We start from the raw sequence: 20,153 nt of genomic DNA, 5'->3' as shown, positions 1-20,153 counted from the left end.
ACGATGATTGACAGATGATCAACGGTAACGTAATCAACCACGTCATCAAAGTGCCCTTGGGTTGAATTCGTTTTCAACAAACATGCCTGCCGCTGGCGAGCTGAGATGTGTAGATGCTGCCATTGAGTCTGTTTTAGAAGACATCGACAGCGCATTCATTTTGAAAGAGGAACACAGAACGTGGAGGCGACGCCAAAGCACCGCGCTAATCCCTAACGCCCCGGCGCTTGGCTGTTCACAACGGACACTGAAGCGACGCTGAACCGCCGGGCAGCGCTAATAATATCACCCGTTGATCCAGTAGATCGCTGCACGGCTTTGTGCCGGTCACACCGGAGGCTGAAGCACCGCGCTGCGCCAAGGCTGCCTCGCGGTGCTTCAGCCTCCGGTGTGACCGGCACAAAGTTTTAACATGGGAGTGGATGGGAGCCAGCTGTTATTTAAGGCTTGGCGCTGCGCTGAAGCGTCCGGTGCGTTGCTTAGCATACGTCACATACTACGTTGCTCTGATTGGTTGTAGGTCTATCCAATTGAGCGAAGAGGAATTTTATTTCCTGGTCAGTTGAAACACGCCCCATAATCACAGCCCAATGGAGCGGTCTCAGACTCACATTCTTACTAGAATTGTGAGTCTGACAACGTCAGGCTAACTCCAGACCGAACTGCCCGACCAAAAATGTTGTGGGCGGGGCTAAATTCGTCTGGCATCCAGGCTAAGCAATCAGTGCACGACAAAAATTAACCAATATATACAATGTAAATGAAACACAATATAAAAACCCTATAGACTAAGTAGCAAAGGAAAATTAGCTTTTAATAATGAAATTGATATTTAATTCAATGTTTTCATCACTCAAGGTTTGTATCCAGACACCGTTTAAGCTGCATAAACACACTGTGTATATAATTTTTCACTTACTTGCTAATACTCACTGGTCAGTTTGTTAGGTGCACTAAGCTAAATAAAAGGTATACGATAAGTTTAGCTCTCAAAGGTAAGTGATAGTATATGAAGTTATGTTAATTTCTTTCATTTAAACTGTGTTATTGGTGTCGATTGCATAAATACATTGAGAGATGCTAGAAGCCAGTCATATAGCTTCCATACGTAAACATACTTATCAATAATGATTCTGATTATTCCTGTAACAACTAAATGAGAAACGATGCCTAATTTGTTTCTCTTCCCACACAAAACACAATGACATAAGTCACACTTGCATTCAAATAACAGTATAATAATTTAAAAAGGAGATCAGAAACAAAGATGAGGTTTCAAACTGTGAACTTTGTTTAATGCGATACAATAAATCGTATGTGGGCAGCGCAACGCACATAAATAGCATACAGGTATTTTAGGGTGAGAAACTTACTTCGGTGTTATTATTAACCGTGGCATTTTATTTAATTTGTAGCTGATGTATTAACAAGAAACAACCTTCTGTTCAGTTTCAATAGCAAACATCTTATCCAAACTTCATTCTGCTCGACCATTGCACATCGTCAAGAACTCGACAATCTATGAAAATATGACAGTATTTCAAAATATACACTATTTATAAGAAATAAATACAACATCACTTTTATAGCCATCACATAACATTTCTGTGTAGCCAGTAAAATTATTGTATCTTCCATATATAGGTCAACAATATAAATTTCTTCTTTAGTAACAGGGACATTCAGTATGTACACAGACAACACAGCTTCAAAACTTAAATGATATAAAATAGCTGAAATTGCTTATATCTCTTCATTCTAGTATTATGTGAAATATTATATTGAAATTATGAATGTTTTTGATTTAACAGCAAAAAAACAGTTAATGAGTGCGTTGGTTGAACAGGTTTTTCATTCTTGTAATTTGCGTTCCAGCTCTGAGAAGACCTTTGCATTGATTTCATCCACTTCGTCTTCCACCTGGGCAAACAAAGATATGGGACAATATGATGAATGGGACATAAAACTCTGCAAAGACAGACAGTATTCTACTTCGTCTCAAACCACGACAAAGCGAGACTTGGTATAGTAGCAAATACACACAGATTGGAAAAATTCCAGTCTGGTCTTATTATTTAGCCTTGAGGGTCCAACATATTTTTTGGATTTGATTATGGAACAATCTCCTGTATATGAAGATTTAAATATCCATAAGGCAATCTCTCAGATAAATCCCAGAATGAACAAATCAGGAAATAAAACTGCATAAATCTCTGCTCAGCTACAAAACTACACAGTAGAACTTCAGTATCACCTGTTCCACTTTGTCTACTTCTGGGATATAAAACTGCAGCATGTTCTGAATCCCATTCCGCAGTGTGACTGAAGAGCTGGGACACCCTGTGCAGGAACCGACCAGCTTCAGCTTGACTGTGCCGTCCTCAAAACCCTTGTAGATGACATCGCCTCCGTCCTCCTGCACCGTCGGCCTTGTTGAATAATGTGATACAGAACAAAACAACAGAAAGGATAGAGAGTTAAGACTGATGTCTCAGCACTACAGAATTCTGAGCAGAGCAATCTTATTAAGGAAATATCTCATCGCCTGAAATAATAAAACATTTATCAAACAGGAGCTTACATAAGCTGTTTTCAGACATGAAATCTGTAAAATGTCTGTAAAATGGGGTCTGGACATTTTCTGGAATTTACATATGAAAGTCACTGACGGGAATTCTCCAGGTCAGACAGGTTCACAACTACATGAACATTTCTGGAACATTTAAATAAGTGGTAGCCCCCGGGTAGAGCGTGCATGAGTACGTACATGACGTATAAATTCTGCTATGGAAATCAAAAATGTTTTTGTTGACAGCACATCAACACCAGCATTTGCCCTTATCCCTAAAAGCTCTTGGATCTAATTGTCTTTCCAAGTTGACATCTTCGTTTTCTACGTGTTGCTTCCATTAATGTTAGAAAGGTCATCACTTGGTTGCTGTGAAGTTTTCCAACAATTTCCTGCCTTTTTCTCACATTTGCTCACTCAGACATTTCCTGGACATTTTTCTCAGTCTTGGGGGCTGACAAAAAGAAGTCTGAAGCAATTAACTCAGACATTTGCTTAAAGCTACTCTGGAAAATTTCAGGCAACTATCCAGAGTTCGGTGCATGTCTGAAAACAGCTAGACACTACAAAAACCAGCAGAAAGGCTGTAAACTTGTTTGTACCTAATCCTGTTGTCCAGAAGCTCCTTTATCATAGATACAACTTCATCATCATCTTCAGAAATACCTACAATAAAGAAAATGCACTGTTTACTTTTTGCACAATTCTACTGACAGAATATACATGAATGTCGAGATAAACAAAATGGCCACATTTCACAACTCACTGCTTTCATTGTTAACTGTGCCTGTTGTTATCGGGTCACCACTCTCAAAAAACGTAGTAATGGCGTCCAAAGCATGACGCTTGATGTCTGTCCATTCCACATCTTCATCTGCCTGAGAGGACAGCAAAGATCTCATGGACATGTTGTCTCTCTACCAGGATTTCATAGCAATAAAATCACATAGACAAGCTGTTAAAATTACAGTTCATACTCACTTTAGTGACTGTGATGAAGTCAGGGCCGAAGAACACACTTTTCACTCCTTCAATCTCAAACAAGACCCTGAAACAAACACTTTATCATGTTAATGTTTAAAAAAATGAAGAAAAAAAACACACAATGACAGTTAGAAGTCGGAATTCGTTGGCGTTCATTCAGTGTTAACAATATCCGGTTGTGCTGGTCTTAGCGGCCCTGATGACCGCACCTCCCCCAAAATGTCGTCACTTACGTCATGAAGAAAAAATGTAGACGTCAAAGAGTTCATTCCACTGACACACATATGAATCACACAGCACATACATACACAAACCCTTTCCTAAGTGAGACAGATGTTTCTATTAAAATCGATTTAGTTAAATTAGAAACTGTACAACGTCCGCTTGACAAAGTATGACAGTAAACTTGACACCCAACCTGGCTAAAGAGGAGGACTCCGCTGAGCTTGGAGAGGGAAAGTCAAGTGTCCCACTTCCTAGGACTGGTTTCCCAGGGAGAAACTTCAAGCTCCTGGGGTTTGGAGTGTCTTGAGTCTGGATGGAGAAGTATCTCACTGAAAAATATCACAAAAAAAATATTTCTTAATAGGTTGTGTGTTAGTCTTTTCTACGATATATGAATTATTATAGAGCAAGATTACAGAGTTTTAGTTGATCTATTAAGGTTGTGATCTGAATGCAATACACCTGTTGACCCCCATTGTGCATGCGAGTTATATAATTTCCCCTCGCACCAAGAAACCGACCAGTAGTTTTTAGCTGAATGGTAAGTTGTTCATTCAAGAAATTGAAAACGACCTTTTTCATCAATTTAATATTTTTTTATTTAGAATTCTGATCGCTCAGTAGGTGTTTGTCATTTTAAAAATAAAGTTCAACAATTTACCTCACTTAAATATAAATTTCCTCAGGTTCTATGGTAAGGTAAACTCATATTCTTTGTTTGCTTTCATCATCCAGTGCATTCCACAAAATCACCCACAGATTGATATGCCCCTGCTTTTCAGAGTCGTGCAAAAACAGAGTTTAAATGTTTAATTCATAACAGATTAAATGTTTAATCTATAACCCCCCACATTATTTGCACATTGCCAGGAAGTAAATTATTTCTTGCTCTGTACTTGCTTTGTCGATTTTGAATTCCACTAGATCCCAGAATTGAAATGTATGTGACTTTTAAAAATAGGCTGTTAGGGTGCTCCCGATTTCCTCCGGTGTGTTTTATCTAATCTTATATTAGACCTAAACAACATGGAATAAATCTGTGGATCCAGGGGCCCTGGGCTTTGACTGAGGATGTCCAGGCACTGGTCTTACTTTGGAAGAACGTGGCTCCTGCTGTCCTGCGATGAGACTCAAGTCTTCTGGAGCTCCGGGTCGTGCACTGGGAAAGATGTGAGCTCCTGATCTGCTCTGGAAACCTATTATATATACAGAGAAGTGATGCACACACTGTCTGTGGATCAACACAGGACTTCAGCTCATCCACGTTTCACCGACATTGTTGAACAGAACGGTCGACGCGATGTCTGAAAGCACGTGTTTGGCTGTAAACTCAAGGATTTGTCCCAACATTTCAAATTACAGAGATGTTTGATCGTTTTACCGATAGAGAAGAGTACAGCTGGCTAACGTTAGCTGCTAACACAATGCTTACAGGGGTCACGAGGAACACATACAATGAAATAAAAAGGTATTAAAACACCAGAGTAGCTAAACTAAAATAACTTAAACAAGTTTTGTTAAATGTGTCCACATGTGCATCCCTGGGTCGGATAAATGACGGACTGTTGCCCAGCGTCGCAGTTCGTTTGTTAGCTAACTAGCTAACGAACAGCATCGCATCAACACGTCGTTTGTTTATAATGCAACGCACGAGCAGTAGAACATGTAATAACCGTCGTACACATTAACATGTCACATCTATGCAGAGGCTCAAACCTGATGTGACTCTTGTTCCTGGCTCGTAACAGCTGGAGGAGACCCCATCTCATGTGCGCCGCCATTTTGTTTGTTTTGAAAATGAGGACCTCGTGTGGTCGACAGGGGGCTTCTCATCCTGTCCTCAGACCAAACACAGCAATATTATTATTATTTGTACACATTGTAGTGATATAGAGACGTCATATTGCCCGTATCTTGCAGATCTTTAAAAAAAAAACATAATCTACAGAAGTGAAGATAGTTTAAGCGCCATGTGTGGGTAAGTAACATGCTTCGTGTTTGTTTGTTTGATGATGTCACAGCTTCTATTTGTCCTTCTAGTCAAATGCAGTGATTTATTTGAGTTGGTTTTTGCCTGATCTCTTCCTGTCTGTTTACGCTCCATCTCCATCCTGCATGTGGTGTTTCTACTTTTAAGTTCACGAGATCTGGATTTTGATTCTCATAAATATCAGTCTCCTAAATATGCCTGATTGTATTTTTTTCCTCTTGATCCGTGAAATATTCTCTTAGAAATGTTGAAAACCTTCTCACAATGTTAAAGAAAGTGAAAATGTATTAAAAAAAAACTCCACCTGCCAACTGATCCGGATCCTCACCATTATTCACACGTTCGTCCTTGATCCGTACACCAGCAGTCCTGTGAATCAATCCAGTAGTTTTTGCCTAATCCTGATAATTAAAATGCAAACAGGCAAATAAACAAACAGAGACGAAAACATAACATCCGCAGGTAAATTAAATACTCAAATGAAAAAATACAGAACAATGATATAGAAATGGAATCATCACAGTTTACATGACACACATTTATACATACAAGTCCTCGGCACAGTAAGAAGGATGTGGACATTGCTGTTTCTTGTACTTGTTTAACTTGGAAGCTTGAACAAAAGTCTGAATGCATCATTGTGATCATTATATTCCACCTCAAACAAACAAAATCCTGATCACACATCTTCTTTGGTCATTTTCTCAGTTATAACCTCACTTTGAATAGTTATTTACTTCATGAAGTGCCTGCTTAGCTCCTATGTGCACTTTTTCATTTCCTCAGACACCTTCAGTTTATGACTCAGAACCCAGAAGAAAATCGGACTTCCGTGCCTTGTTCTTTGGCTCCTGAGTGGATCCACATTTTGTTTGAATAACAAATCCTGGTAAGTGTTGGACACACCTGATTTTGGACCATAGCGTGCAATTAGAAAGAATGACTGTGTTTGGCTTTGTATTGTTCTGTCAAATAAAGGGCCATAAAAACAGTGTCCAGCTGACACAGTTGAGTGTGTCAGCTGATGTAAAATAAATAAGGAAGCTTGTCCCGTATTTGTTACGGAACACTGATTACAGAGCAACTGATGTATCTCAAAATCAAAGTACATCTCAAGTAATCCATTTAAACCGTCGCTTTAACAAATCCAGACCGACCTGATCGAGTATGAGGAATTTCAGTTGCAGTGGCGCATGAAGGTGAGTCTGCTTGTTTCAAAACAAACACTGTCGCTCAGGTTCGAGCTGTCCAACCCCATGTTTCCCAACACTTCTTCTGACAGCAGAAGATAGTGACTAAGAGGAGTGGCATAGAATGAGTGACTCTCTCACAAAGGAACTTCATTCTGAAAGGCGGTGGTGTCAAAACTAACGTCAGGAGCAGAGTCAGTACTGGAAGAACCTGAACAACCTTTACATCATTAGGGTAGGCAGTTGTTTTTTTCGTCCTGATCTTGGTATGTAGCTATAGGGCGGACTCCACAAGGACACGACTCACAAGTCTGCTGTTCGAGGGTGTGAAAGGAACAAGGACTCAAGAAATCCCTGATTTAATTTGACTTTTAACTTTCTCGTCCTCATCAACAAGACATGGTGCTCTGGATCATTCTCCCCATCGCGCTCTCGCTGGTGTCATTCATAGGAACATGGAGTGTGTAAGTGAACCAGGCCACTTTTTACATTTGATCTATGAACATCCTGAATAAGTTAATGTCTCACTATTGACTATTGCTTTTCATGTTTTTTTGTTTTTTATTTTAATATTTGACCTATTTATATGGGCCATCAGTGGAAAATATACAATAATTACCTTATTATGGTTTTTTTGTCCCTTTTTATGGTTTTAGACATTCTTTACATTGGTTAATCAAAGAAAAACAGTGAAAGCCAAATAAAAAAAAAAAAACGCATTAAAAGCCAAAGAGGTAACTTTTAAGTCATGTTATTTAAAGGTGGTCAGTGCAGTCTTTCAATTTGAACTGAAAGCTTTTGAAAACTCACCTGTTGCTTAACATTTTGTGAATAGCGAACTCAATAGCTTGAAAAATGTGATCTGTCAAGTTTCTCTGTGCTGCCGGGTGTGAACAACGACAGTTGTGGTTTAACAAAACACCAAATGGATAAAAACAAAGACATAAAAACATGCTGTCACATTGAGTTACTCAAGCTCTTCCTCATCTGTGAAAACACTCATATGCAGGGATTTTTTTTAGTCTTCACTGAATATCTTTTATTGACATACATCACACATATGTCACGTTACACTGTATATATATATACATATATATATATATGTATTCATATTGAGATGTTACCCTTTATAGATTTGAGCTAAATTGCAGGAGAGAACTATGGCTCCCGGTCTGTCACATACCTCCACCAAGGCTGTACAGTCCCCTTGAATTCAATCAAAATGCTCTTTCACAAACTCATAAACAGGAGTTCTCTGACATAGCCTGATTGTTTTCGTTAAGATTCACGAATATCACTTTGGGAAACTTATCATATGTCAAAATAAACGTACTGTCTTGGAGTGTTAAAGAAAGTGACAGAATGCATCGACCTCTTCACTAAAATCCATTGGGTTCCTTCCTGACCCAACCCATCCACCAAGTTCAGTGGAATCTGTTTGGTTGTTTTTGTTTTAGTTCACTGACAAACAAACACAGCCTGCGGTGAAAACATAAGCTCCCAGGTGGAAGTGATCAGGTGTTGATCCAAATGTTACAGGTACAGGAAAAACTAACGGGAGCCAACTGATTGTAAATTGACGCGGTCCACAGGAATGAGCTGATAATGATAATGATCTCACCTAATTCTGAAAAAAGTGAAAGGTGATGATAATATTGATGCAGTGTTACATCAGTAATACAAAAAATCCAGTCATGCAGTTCAATGTTGGTCCCCGTCATATCAATTATGTCACAGAACCCAACTTGTGTCACTTTATCTTTGCTTCTCTTTTATTTATCCAGATATGGCCTGGCCTTCTCCAATGAACACGTGTGCTCCCTCAGTGACTGGTAAGTTGTGTGTTGTTAATACAAAAATGTCATCATCAACATCTGGATGTGACAGATTCTGTTAAAAAAACATTTTGAACCTTTTCTAAGGGAGGGAGGCAACTTCTGCACAGGGGATAATTCCACTGGATGTTGCAGAGTTCCTACCATAAGGTAAGAATACAGTTTACTATATGTCATAACATTTTTTTCATTTGTTCTTGAAAAGGTGAAAATAAGATAAAGATAAAAGATAAGATAAAGATAAAGTAGCTTTATTGTCAATTTCTTAACATGTTCAAAACATACAAGGAAGGACGTTTCCCACTCTCCCACAGTGAAACATATAAAGTGCACAGGCACAACAGATAACAAGACATTTCCTAACACTAAGTAAACATACAGATTTTTTAGTACAGCAGCATAAGGTTCTCTAAAGTGTAAACGTAGTGATTAAGTGATAAAAGTGCAAAAAGTACAAAAAGTACAAAAAGTACAAAATGTACAAGAGACAGTTTGTTGCAGAGTCCTGAGTGTTTTTAGGGGGGGGGGGGGGGGGATTTCAGCTTCCAATCAGACTGGAGGATATGGCTGGGGGGAGTGAGGGGATAGAATTTAGCTTCCTAACAGCTTGGTGTATGAAACTATTTCTGATAATTAATCTGAACAATTGTTTCCAGCTCAAGTGGAACCCTGTTACCAGAAAATTCCCTTTTTACAGCCACAATCAACGCTGCATCCATCCTGTGTGAGTTTACCTGCTTAAGGCCGAACACCTTCACACACATGATATGAGTGCCATGTTGTAGCCCTGACAGCTGTGACTTCCTCCTCAGTTCTGCTCTTCTGCATATTCCACCATGCACATGTTATGGAGAAACACGCATGTCATTCTATGCTGAGCAAGTTTGCGCTGGTCTTTGGTGCGGTGGCGTCCATGGGGGCCTTCGCTGCTGGAAACTGCAACGTGAGTGCTGCTCTCCCTGCACGATGGGTTTTTGCTGCATGAGATTCAAGATGTCTCAATGTTTGTTTTAAGGCACAGGTTGGCACGGATGCTCCATCCAGTGTTTTAACATAATGTTAGAGAAGCTAAGTAAACTGAGCGATTTCTATTAAAGTGATAATATCAAGTGTGTTCAAGAGCCCATAGCAACAGCAGCACTTGACAAATTCTAACTTTCAGTGAATCAATCCAAGTTTACTTAAAAAGTCCCTTCCAAACAACTATAGAGTAGACAACTATTCAAATTTATAAAATGTATAAAGATTAGAATGAATTAAATTAAAGTTGTGTTTTTTTACCCTAATGTTACTGAGGCTGTTTACCCCCCGAACGCCTAAGGTTATCCCATTAAAAAACAAAAGATATTTTCTCAGCTGATATAACTCCAGAACACAGATCCACACCTATAATAGTCTTTATAACGATCTGTGCCCAATGTTTCTACCTGGTGTTCATGCATTGACCCTGGGACCTGCTGACTGTTCCTCTACAGCCTGGTTACCTGTCACTGCTTCACTACTTCGGAGCTGCCACCAGCTTCATATGCATCTGCTTCTACACTATCCTGCTCACTGTCCTCACCAAGAAGTGTGTGCTGACTGGGTACGAGAAGGTCCTCTACCCATTCCGCATCACCTCCACCGTGATTCAAGCCATCGTCACCCTCTGCTGTATCCTTTCATAATCCATGGATGGTAAACATTATTGGTGGGGTTTCATACAGGGGGTGTGGACAGTTTGCTTCAGCAGTGACGTCTGTGTAACACTCTCCAGCTGCTTTATACAGCACCACAGACCCTTTGTGCTGCACTTGGATCCGGCCGGCTGCTCTGTTGACAAAGTGGGACTGGCCACTACAGTCCACCTGAATGAAGCAGATTAAGAATGTATAAGTGGCATTTATGGCCACATCAATCTTTAACCAGTGTTTTCCTGTATCGCTTGGCTTCACATGTTCCACTCTGACATGTGGAAGCTACAGTGTTTAATGTAAAACTCAGAAACACTGAGTTGCGGACATCCAAAAGTAAATGTATTTATATTTGTTACAGTCTTAATGGCCACTTCACACCCACATTCTTAAAGTGCCTTTACGTACAATGACGATCACATACTACTGGCACAGCCGCAGGGGTATCTCTATACACCAGTTTCTCTCAGTGTCTTGCCCAAGGGCACTTCCACCCCTGGAATGGAGAATACTAAACGAAGCGCTCTCCCCCCTTATGTGCAAGCAGGTGAAGTTCTGTGTTACAGGATGAGCTGCAGCTCATGCTTCCTCAGGGGGTAAAATCATTTTCACGTTTCCTCACAAATGAGCGCAAAGTCACTTCATTGGGCTAAACGCGTGTCTGCGAATATTCATTTAGGTCATAGGATGAGAGCAAAAAGATTGAGTAGACAGATTTGCATTACATTCCTGAGGATATTCACCCAGCACCTAAAAGGCTTCTTCACACAGGGAGGCCTGTCACTGCCTCTGACTTATAAATCTGTATTTGTGGTTTGTTGACGTACATGTGTTTCAATGTCCTCAGTAGTTTTAATGTGATCTTCAGTCTCTTCAAAAGAAATCCACTACTCTGTCACTAACTGTTCCAAATGTCCTTAACTCGCACACCTTCAGATCTGATTCTGTTTCCCCAGAGTGATTACTTTTACGTCCACCTAGCTGCCATATTTGAGTGGATGATCAGCGCCAACTTGGAGCTGTTTGAGTTCAGCTACGCCGTGGAGTTTTACTTCTTCTCGTCCTTCATGCTTTCAAACCTGCTGAACAAACGAGAAGAAGAAAAGCCTCTGATGATGACGATGCCCTGATGTGAGGCATCACTTGAATCCCACAGGCAAATGATGGACTTAAGGCAAGACAGTGACTGGGACATGGCAGGGGAACCAGGAATTATCTTTTTCATCATCCTGCAAAGATGGATTTTTAATCCATTTATAGATGAGCACTTATTTTTCTCCCCCTGGAAACTGTTGTGTGAAATAGTTAGATTTTACTCACCTGGTATATCTGTTGCATAGGTAAAACCTTTATTATTTATTGGAACAAGATCATTTGTGCGGGATGAACAAAGAACATCAGATGCAATTATTTATTTTTTTCCAAGCGATGTTGATGCGCTGCCGAAGTTCAACTAACCTGGGGTATCATACTCTGATATCCTTGTTTACATTGTTTTTTTTTATGGATTTTGGCACAATCAGCAATGACCTAAGAATTTATTATTGTGGAGACTATCATCATTTCTGATCGTTTCTTAAGATGAAGGTTGGATGTAAGGACTTACGTTGAGCTCTGGGACTTCAAGGAAATCATGACACTTGTAAAAACTGACAGGTCCTGTTCATAACAGGCGGGAGGAGGAAGTGAGTAATTGAGAAATATTTAGAGTTAAAGTTTCCCATGCGCGCAAAAGATCCTGTTTGACTGAATGATTAAAGAGTGATGAGTCAGAAAAATATGATTGGACAGTTTATCCACACTAAAAACGAGGGAGAAAACTAAACCGGCTATTTGCATAAGTATTAAGGCCAGGCAGCAGTGACAATGTACAGAATAGTGGGGGTTGTCTGTCCTACTTTTAAGGTGTGATCTATTAATGTATTTTAGTGGTTGTAAGAATAAAACAAATAATTTAAGGTGCTTTTATATACAGTTGCTTCAAAGGCCCTGAAAATCTTTCTCTTTCTGCAACTATGTGGTCCAACATGAATTATGAGCAGGTTTGCTTCTTTTCAACTGAAGTTATGGTATTTCTGCAGTTGTGGTCTCCTCATTATTTTGCTTACCACAGAAATCAGAGCTTCAGAGAGAATGCAGCTGGATGTGTAAATAAAAATACAAACTTCACCATATCACCTGAAACTGTGCTTATTCCCACTGCCCCACTGTGATTCTACACTGTTGAAGGTGAAAGTACTGAGTTTTTTTTGCAGAAGTAAAAAGAAAAACATGTACTCAAGGCATTTTCTAACCCTAAACCTTTCAAATATACTTCAAGTATAAAAAGTACCTGCCAAGTGTAGCGTACTCCTATAATGCGAAAGTCTACAACACCATAAACTGTGCCGAATGTATATTTGGTTTTATACAAAAATGATAGACTGCCATATTAAGAAATTCTACAGATGACGCTACTGTAAATACTTCATTTTCATATTGTCAATTTTTACTTCACCGGTGATGCTCCTGCTGCAGGAGGCGGGGTCTAATGTTACCTGCTCTGATCGGATCAATTCCTCTCTAATGGTTGATTACTTTAAAACAATGTGGACATGTAACAATGCCTGGTAAAGATGAAGTTAAGTAGAAAGTAGATATTTGCTGATTTCTGCGTTGGAGGGAAAGTAAATAAAGTACCTTATAATAAATCATTGCACTACAGACACAAAACGAGGCAACGTGGTCTCTGGTTTTAATGCAAAGCACTTAACCTTTACTTGAAAGAAGGTAATATACATCCTGGAATTACAGATAATAAAGATACATTATGAGCAGTCATTTCACAATGAATATCATCTTTCCTTCGCATCAACCGAGAAAGGAGTGCAACATTATCTACAGTTGTTTTGTTAGGAAGAAAACAGTGAAAAGCACACCTAAGTCTGTCAGCATCTTTACTGCATGATACACTGTAAAAAAAAAAGCCATCTATATGCAGTAGTCCACATGAACCTCAATAACAAAAAGAGAGATAATAAGAAAAGAAAAACAATTTGAAAAAACAAGAGTTCCATGGTTGTTTTAACTAAGTAGTTCAAACTGCAATGCATACATTATAAATAAATGTAAAGGGAAAGGGGGGAAAAAAAGTTCAAATAGTACTACAAGCAATATTCCACAATTCCAGCATGGCTGAAACAATAAGTGGCCTCAATCCAAACCATACACTTTGGAGTGTGACCACAGCTCTAACAAACCTTTAAGATACTGTAGATTCTTCAAACGGGTGCGCCTGAAAGTCCAACGTATGTTCAACACTGGATAAATCAAGTTAAAAATTGCCCTTAAAATTTGTTCAGTGACATGATAAATTGCCAACCTTCTTTTCCTGTGGGGCGAGGAACACTTCGAGTAAGGAGCGAGAACGACGCGAGGCCTTTTCATTAAGCAACTTTCGTTTTTGCAACTTAAAGCCGTGAAGTACAGAAAAAAAGCTTGATCTCATCTAAGCTCGGGGCGGTCACGGGTATTATGACGTTTCAATTCGAAAAAGAAAATCGTTGTGTTCTCGCTGAAGCTCATGTACGACGTCTTCTTCTTCTTCTTTGCGGCCTCTACTTATGAAAACTGCTCCACGGATCTCTGGTGATGGGGGAAGCTCCAACTGTACACACTATGAACACTTCTCTTCTCAGTAAAAGGAAAAGGACACTACAGTAGTTGACAACTCAAAAAATTATTAATGTGATGATGCGGATTGGTAATTGATTAAATCTACAGCAAGTTGGAAGGGGGTTGTTTCGGGGGGGTGGTTTCAAACGGTGTACAGGTTCTTGGTGGTGGATCCGCTCTTGCTGGACGTGTCGTCATGTGACTGGTAGCCGATCATGGCTTTGTTGGGAATGCTCAGGCGCTCTTTATAAACTTGCCTGTGGAAGAAAGATGGGAGTTAAATGCTGCGTGAATTGGAGTCACCATCTAGTGGTCAGCTGCAGTCAGCACTCTGTGTATTATCTCCTGTGAACAGGGTGACGTCACTACCTACCCTATCGTCATGATGGCATCCCTGTTTTGGCAGTTGCTCGTCCAGATGGCTATCTTGTCACCTTTGGGTCTGACGTTGACCACAGCACCGCACACGTCTTCACTTGCCTCATCGAACGACTCACCGACAAAACACAAGAGCTGGAAAACACAAAATGTGACTCATTAAGTATCTTTTTTTGGGGGGCCGGGATTCATAGGACAATGTTGGTTTGTTTAGCTGCTCAATGAAAACAGTGGTTTTACCGTCTCCATCCAGTAGCGGTCCAGGTCATTGTGTCGCTGTTGTTTATTGAGAGTCATCAGCCATCGACCTCCCAGTTTGTTCCTGTCGTCCTCCCACATTGGCTTAATCCCATCCTACCACACAAAGTCAGACGGTTATTAAATATCTCTTTAAAAAACAAGTTGAGCAGAAAATGGTTTCTTGTCAACTCTACTTTCTTAATAAAGGCAGATTTTATAAAAAACAAACAAAAACCGATAACTCTTACCTTAAATAAGCAATAATCACAACCAAAGCCAAGTTTGCTAGGTTGCTGTATGTGGTTGTATAATCTATAGAAAACACAGAATAAAACATGACTTTAGCTTCATCTGACATCACATTAAAAGACACAGTGAATCACTTAAATCTGAGAAATCTCCAACATTTTACATTTCATGTGTGAGAAGGTGTCAGTCACTTCTAAAGTTGCCCAGTTTATATTTTCGTACACTCTTTAATGCGTCATATAATTTATATACCTCTAATTTACGTGGCTGCAGAGCTTTAGCAATACGATATACTGCAGATGAACATGCAATTAATGAAGTGCAGATGACAGAGGTAAATGAGATGCATAAACAAAGATATTGCAAACTCATGCTGTCCCCACATCATTTTAAAGTAACTTTACATGTGGCTTTGTCATGTGTAAGATATACACAACTACTTTTATAATTGGCAAACACTTATAACCTCTATAAAGTGAGATAACCATTGCAGGATAATTAGAGCAAACTTACGCCCAGAAGTCTTCCACTGTGTCAAATTTGGAAATGAGACGCAGGTTCTCTGTCCAGCTTTTGCTCTTGTCGTTTTTGAAATACCACAGCGCCCATCTGAGAGAGAGAGGAGGACAACAACCACAACACGGTCAGTATTCACAGGATTGTAGAGAAATGACTCGAGAACAGAAGGATAGAGATTTCTTTACTTGTCGGAAACCATGCGAGTATATTGGAAAGCGAGAAAAAAAAATGAAGAAACAGGAAGTTTCAGTAGAATGAGATGTGAATGAATGAAATGTCCTGATGACAGATACACAGCAAAACACTACAGCTCGTCACAAAACATTATCAGTGCAACAGAACAGTGAATGGTGGCCATCGGACGCACCACAAACGCAGCCTTTGTTTATAATTCTTTCATCTATTCCCAGGAAGGGGCTAGCAGGGGACGGACGAGGGCAATGAGAGGACAACAGCTAAACCCTGTGGCCCCATGAGCCCCCCCGCCATCACCCAGCAGTAACCAACCATCAGCCGGACCCTCATGTCATAAACACAGATATTAATAAACTCAACCAAACAGAGGATAAAAATAGACTGCTCCACTGACATAATTCCACAACGTAGGTGGAGATATGAGCTGGCTCTCCTCTGGTGACCCCGGCTGAGCATGCAGGGTGTATACATGACTCGTATGTCAACAAACATGGCGGTCAGCAGATAAGAGTCAGCGAAGGATTTAGGGTGAGCCCTGCTCCTCACAAGTTACTCAATACTGCCAGACTAGAAGAAATGACAGAACAGTTTCAAACCCTGATCCAGTTTAATGGTTATATTCAGGCGTGGGCGGGGAAGTGGATAAGTAAACACAGGTGTAGCTACTTCAGCTACTTGTGGGCTTGTGTTGTGAAATTAAGGCGACATGTAAACATGTATCAACACAGAAGCAGTGATGCTTTGACTTCAGACTGAAAACTGCTGCTTGTTGCTTTCTGACTAAAGAACATGTCTCTTCCTGCAAACTGCCGGAGCGTCAAACATTACAACACATGTTTTAAATTAATATTTTCCTTGTGGTTAAATAGTCAATGAAGCAAGACAGAAGCGACATCATCCCTCCAACTGAGTCATCCACCATTAAGGGCATCACTACCACAACATTTCTCAATAAACCCTGGGCCCATACAAGCACAATGTGAGGATAACGTGGGCCAGATGAGAGCAGCAGAGGAGGGGACCACCTTGACCTGTGAAGCTGGGCTGAATAAGCAGAATGGCCTAGAAAGGGACTTTTCAGCATTTCGTAAAACCAACTGAACAATGCTCCTGAATAGGTCGTCGCCACCACAGAACTATATGATAGTGTTTCTAAAAGAACATGGTGAACAACACATTTTTGACTCTTCTCATTTTTATGGCAATATTACATATTTTCACTCGATACGATTGTTAAAAAATAAACTAATATAGAGCACGTTTCAGGTAACACACAAGAGTAACTAAAGAGAAGCTATCTGACTTTGTTGTCATAGCATCATCCTCTACACAGACACTGCACAGAATCATTTGAAGCACTTAAGTTAAAACTACATGGCAGTGACAAACTTTACAACTTTCAATATTAATACAGGACGTCTGAATTGGGTCAAAGCCTGAGAGAAAAAAGTGAGGACCTTCCCACAGACAAGACAAAGATCTCTTCTCTTTGAAGTCAAGTCATTTTACATGTTTTTTTTTTAAATAGAGCTATTTGGTTTTTATCATAGCATAGCTTGTTTTAGACTTTAGACTTTCCTCCATGTTGTGTTCGGTTCATTGTTTCTTCCTTCCTGTTATAACCCCCCCCAACCCAGTCCGTTTAATTGTTAGTCAGCAAGATGACATAAAAACTAGAGGACAGTTTACCACGACACTAAGTGGAATGATGTGGTACGGATCAGGGAAGAACCCATGAAATTTTGTTGGAGATCCAGAGACTTAAAATGTTTTCATCATTTCCAGTGATTTCTCAGAGAATCATTCATGGATCTTGATGAAATAAAAATGTATGTGTCACATAAAACTCAATCTAGTGAATTCAAATGCGGTTTCATAGAGGAACTGTTGGGCCTTGGCGGAAGTAAATGCTCTTCAGTGTGCGATTCTAGTTTGAGTCATTATTTCTGTGATGCATTGGTGTTTAGTTGAGCAAGTGTTATAAAGGATCTGTCTTTGTGCTGCAGTCTTAAACTTCACTAATATGAGAACACTGCAGCAGATGTTGGCAGCAAAACCTTTCAGTTGCAATATCCTGTCAAACCCAGCAGCTGTGTGTGTTTTTGTATATTCTCACTTGTTTTGCAGAGGGTGTTTGACGTACTGCTCGGGATCTGCAACGACTTGGCTTTCAGTCGGTTGATCTTCAGTTTCAGGTGCTTTCTGTAGAGAGAGAAACACAGCGTATAACATATTAGATGTATATATAGAAAAAATACTTCAAGTCTCATCTATGTACTTTGTGTGCTGATCATGAGAAGGGGACCAGCTTTTAGCAAAGAGGAGATGATGGGAGACATATGAACATTTATCAGTGTCATGATTTGACCGTGGATGGTTACATTTACAGGGCTACGACTAATAATCATTTTCTATATCCATAAATATGGCATCCCCTTTTATGTTATACAATACATAATAATTTAGCTTGCAAAAAATACACATGTGCAGAGGCAAAGATCATGATTTCAATTGTCCCTTTGTTAATTACGTACACGAATATGTTTAGTATCAGTTATCGCCTTTTATCAGTTATCGCCGTTTATTCTCCTGCTCTATTACTATCACAGTGCAGATGAGGTCCTGTGCGGTGTCTTCAGGTCACGTTGACAAGTCGGGGAGCTGCATCAGTGCTGCAGCCACATCACAGATCTATGTGACGATGACACACTGTTAAACATCGTGAAACACTATCGATTTGTGGCAGCACAACGTTGATGCTAAAGCGTGAAGCAGGTCACAGAATGCTAGCAGTTAGCTTAAGCTTCGTATACCACAGAAGAAGGGACAAAAGGGCTAAGTGAAATCGAAGCTAGCCTCAGACTAATGAGTTAACGCCTGCTAGCATTAGTTTATTCAGCCGGGCTGAGCTATGCTAGCTCCCAGCGAGATACACACGTGTCCGGATTGTGAAAAAACACCATTAATAAAGTCGCATTGGGAGCATTTACACTCACTGACGGTTTACTGAGCGACCGACGTGTTACCGACTCGCATCGAAGCGGTTAAAAGCATCACAGGCAGTTTGGATGACCGACGTGCTGCCGGTCAGTCCCTCCCTGCCGACACAGACTCGCGCATCACATTGCCGTGCATGCTAACGCTAACTGTGATCCACGCCAAACCGGCGCATCAGTCACCAGGAGCCCGGCGTCTCCACCAGGAATCTGCGGCTCCACGGAGGCGATTCTTGGGAACAGCAGACCCGGTGGAGACCGGCTCCATCCCTCCCTGCACGCTGCTCGGGGCTTTTCTCCCCCCGCGCTCTTGTCTCTCTTACCGGCTCCGATGTCGCCATCTTGACAGTAGAAATGTTCTGCCCGTTCAGCGCGTCTGCGTCACCGCCCGACTACTCACACTGCTACGGAAGCCGCGTCTGTCCAACGTTAGAGCTGGAGAGACCATGGAACCATTTGAAACCAAGAAGCATCTCAACAAAGCATCGCTGAATTTATTCTGTGTTCGACACAATCACATCACTGATTCGTGACAAGTGGGACAAATCAGGAACCAATATTGAATATGAAGAACATCTAATATCTGCCATGTTTATCTCCCAATTGTTCTCTTTTGTAACAAAATGTGCTTTTTGCCTTGCCATCACTTATTTTGTGTCGACACCACCACGCAACAAAACCAAGATACATTTTCACTCACTCACATTATGCTGAACCTATAACAACTACAACAAATAAAATGTTCCCTTAGGCAAACAGAGCCCTCAAGTATTTTATTGGAATTTCAACTTTACCTTAAACAGCAATGAAAAATGTTTTCCAGATTTAAAAACACATTGCCATGTTAGGACATTCTGTTTTTAAGCATTTTTTCAATTCAATCTTATTTCTTTTAAATGTCAATTTTACGTGTTCTTGTGTTATTTAAAATCAATTCCCTTATATGAATTACCATTACCAACATTTTATCAACAAGTTTTTATTTTCAATCTATATTGTATTTAAAGCACTTTGAGCTGCATTTCTTGTATGGAAGTCTTTTATGAAAGGTGCTTTACAAAATAAAGTTTATTATCATCATCATAATCATTATTATTATTATCACTTATTTGATAAGACCTACTGTTCATTCACTGTTCATTTTACTATCTTGTAATCAAAGAGATCCCGGGCTGAACATGAGAGCTGTGGTTTAACCTTTAGAGCAGGGGTTTTCAACTTTTTTTTGTCCCAGGGACCACCATTCTGACTAGAAAGTAATCCACGGCCCACTGATGTGCCTACGCTCGCGCGTGCCTACGTGTGTGTGCGTGCGTGCGTGCATGTGGATAGAAGGAAGTTTTAACATTTGGTTTTCCATGTTGGTTTTATTTAAAAACCTCAAAACCAAATCTAGATATATCTACTTAAAAACCTCCAACAAATCTAGAAAAATCTGTGTAAAAAACAACAAAAA

At 40.1% G+C, this 20,153-nt stretch overlaps 3 protein-coding genes across 3 annotated transcripts; 1 reads left to right on the top strand and 2 right to left on the bottom strand.

The window, feature by feature from the left end:
* Positions 1–1,268: 1,268 nt before the first annotated feature.
* zgc:110319 (uncharacterized protein LOC796111 homolog) lies at positions 1,269–5,622 on the bottom strand. Its single transcript, XM_053436017.1, has 8 exons — positions 5,495–5,622; positions 4,871–4,974; positions 3,972–4,107; positions 3,551–3,617; positions 3,336–3,447; positions 3,172–3,235; positions 2,255–2,429; positions 1,269–1,920 (listed from the first exon to the last, which is right to left on the bottom strand). Exons 1-8 carry the CDS (start codon positions 5,557–5,559, stop codon positions 1,852–1,854), a joined length of 792 nt encoding a protein of 263 aa, XP_053291992.1. The 5' UTR covers positions 5,560–5,622; the 3' UTR covers positions 1,269–1,851.
* Positions 5,623–7,091: 1,469 nt separating this feature from the next.
* si:dkey-228d14.5 (uncharacterized protein LOC796266 homolog) lies at positions 7,092–12,640 on the top strand. Its single transcript, XM_053436018.1, has 7 exons — positions 7,092–7,422; positions 8,743–8,790; positions 8,881–8,943; positions 9,450–9,517; positions 9,606–9,736; positions 10,269–10,446; positions 11,403–12,640. Exons 1-7 carry the CDS (start codon positions 7,358–7,360, stop codon positions 11,594–11,596), a joined length of 747 nt encoding a protein of 248 aa, XP_053291993.1. The 5' UTR covers positions 7,092–7,357; the 3' UTR covers positions 11,597–12,640.
* A 543-nt stretch (positions 12,641–13,183) lies between these two features.
* On the bottom strand, positions 13,184–19,095 carry eif4e1c (eukaryotic translation initiation factor 4E family member 1c). Its single transcript, XM_053436020.1, has 7 exons — positions 19,021–19,095; positions 17,818–17,903; positions 15,501–15,596; positions 14,987–15,050; positions 14,739–14,852; positions 14,494–14,633; positions 13,184–14,377 (listed from the first exon to the last, which is right to left on the bottom strand). Exons 1-7 carry the CDS (start codon positions 19,036–19,038, stop codon positions 14,263–14,265), a joined length of 633 nt encoding a protein of 210 aa, XP_053291995.1. The 5' UTR covers positions 19,039–19,095; the 3' UTR covers positions 13,184–14,262.
* Between the last annotated feature and the right edge of the window lie 1,058 nt (positions 19,096–20,153).

Source organism: Pleuronectes platessa, chromosome 12 (assembly GCF_947347685.1).
Source record: "Pleuronectes platessa chromosome 12, fPlePla1.1, whole genome shotgun sequence".
NCBI lineage: Eukaryota > Metazoa > Chordata > Actinopteri > Pleuronectiformes > Pleuronectidae > Pleuronectes > Pleuronectes platessa.
The sequence above is the reverse complement of the archived record's forward strand: the minus strand, read 5'-3'. Positions and strand labels throughout refer to the sequence as shown.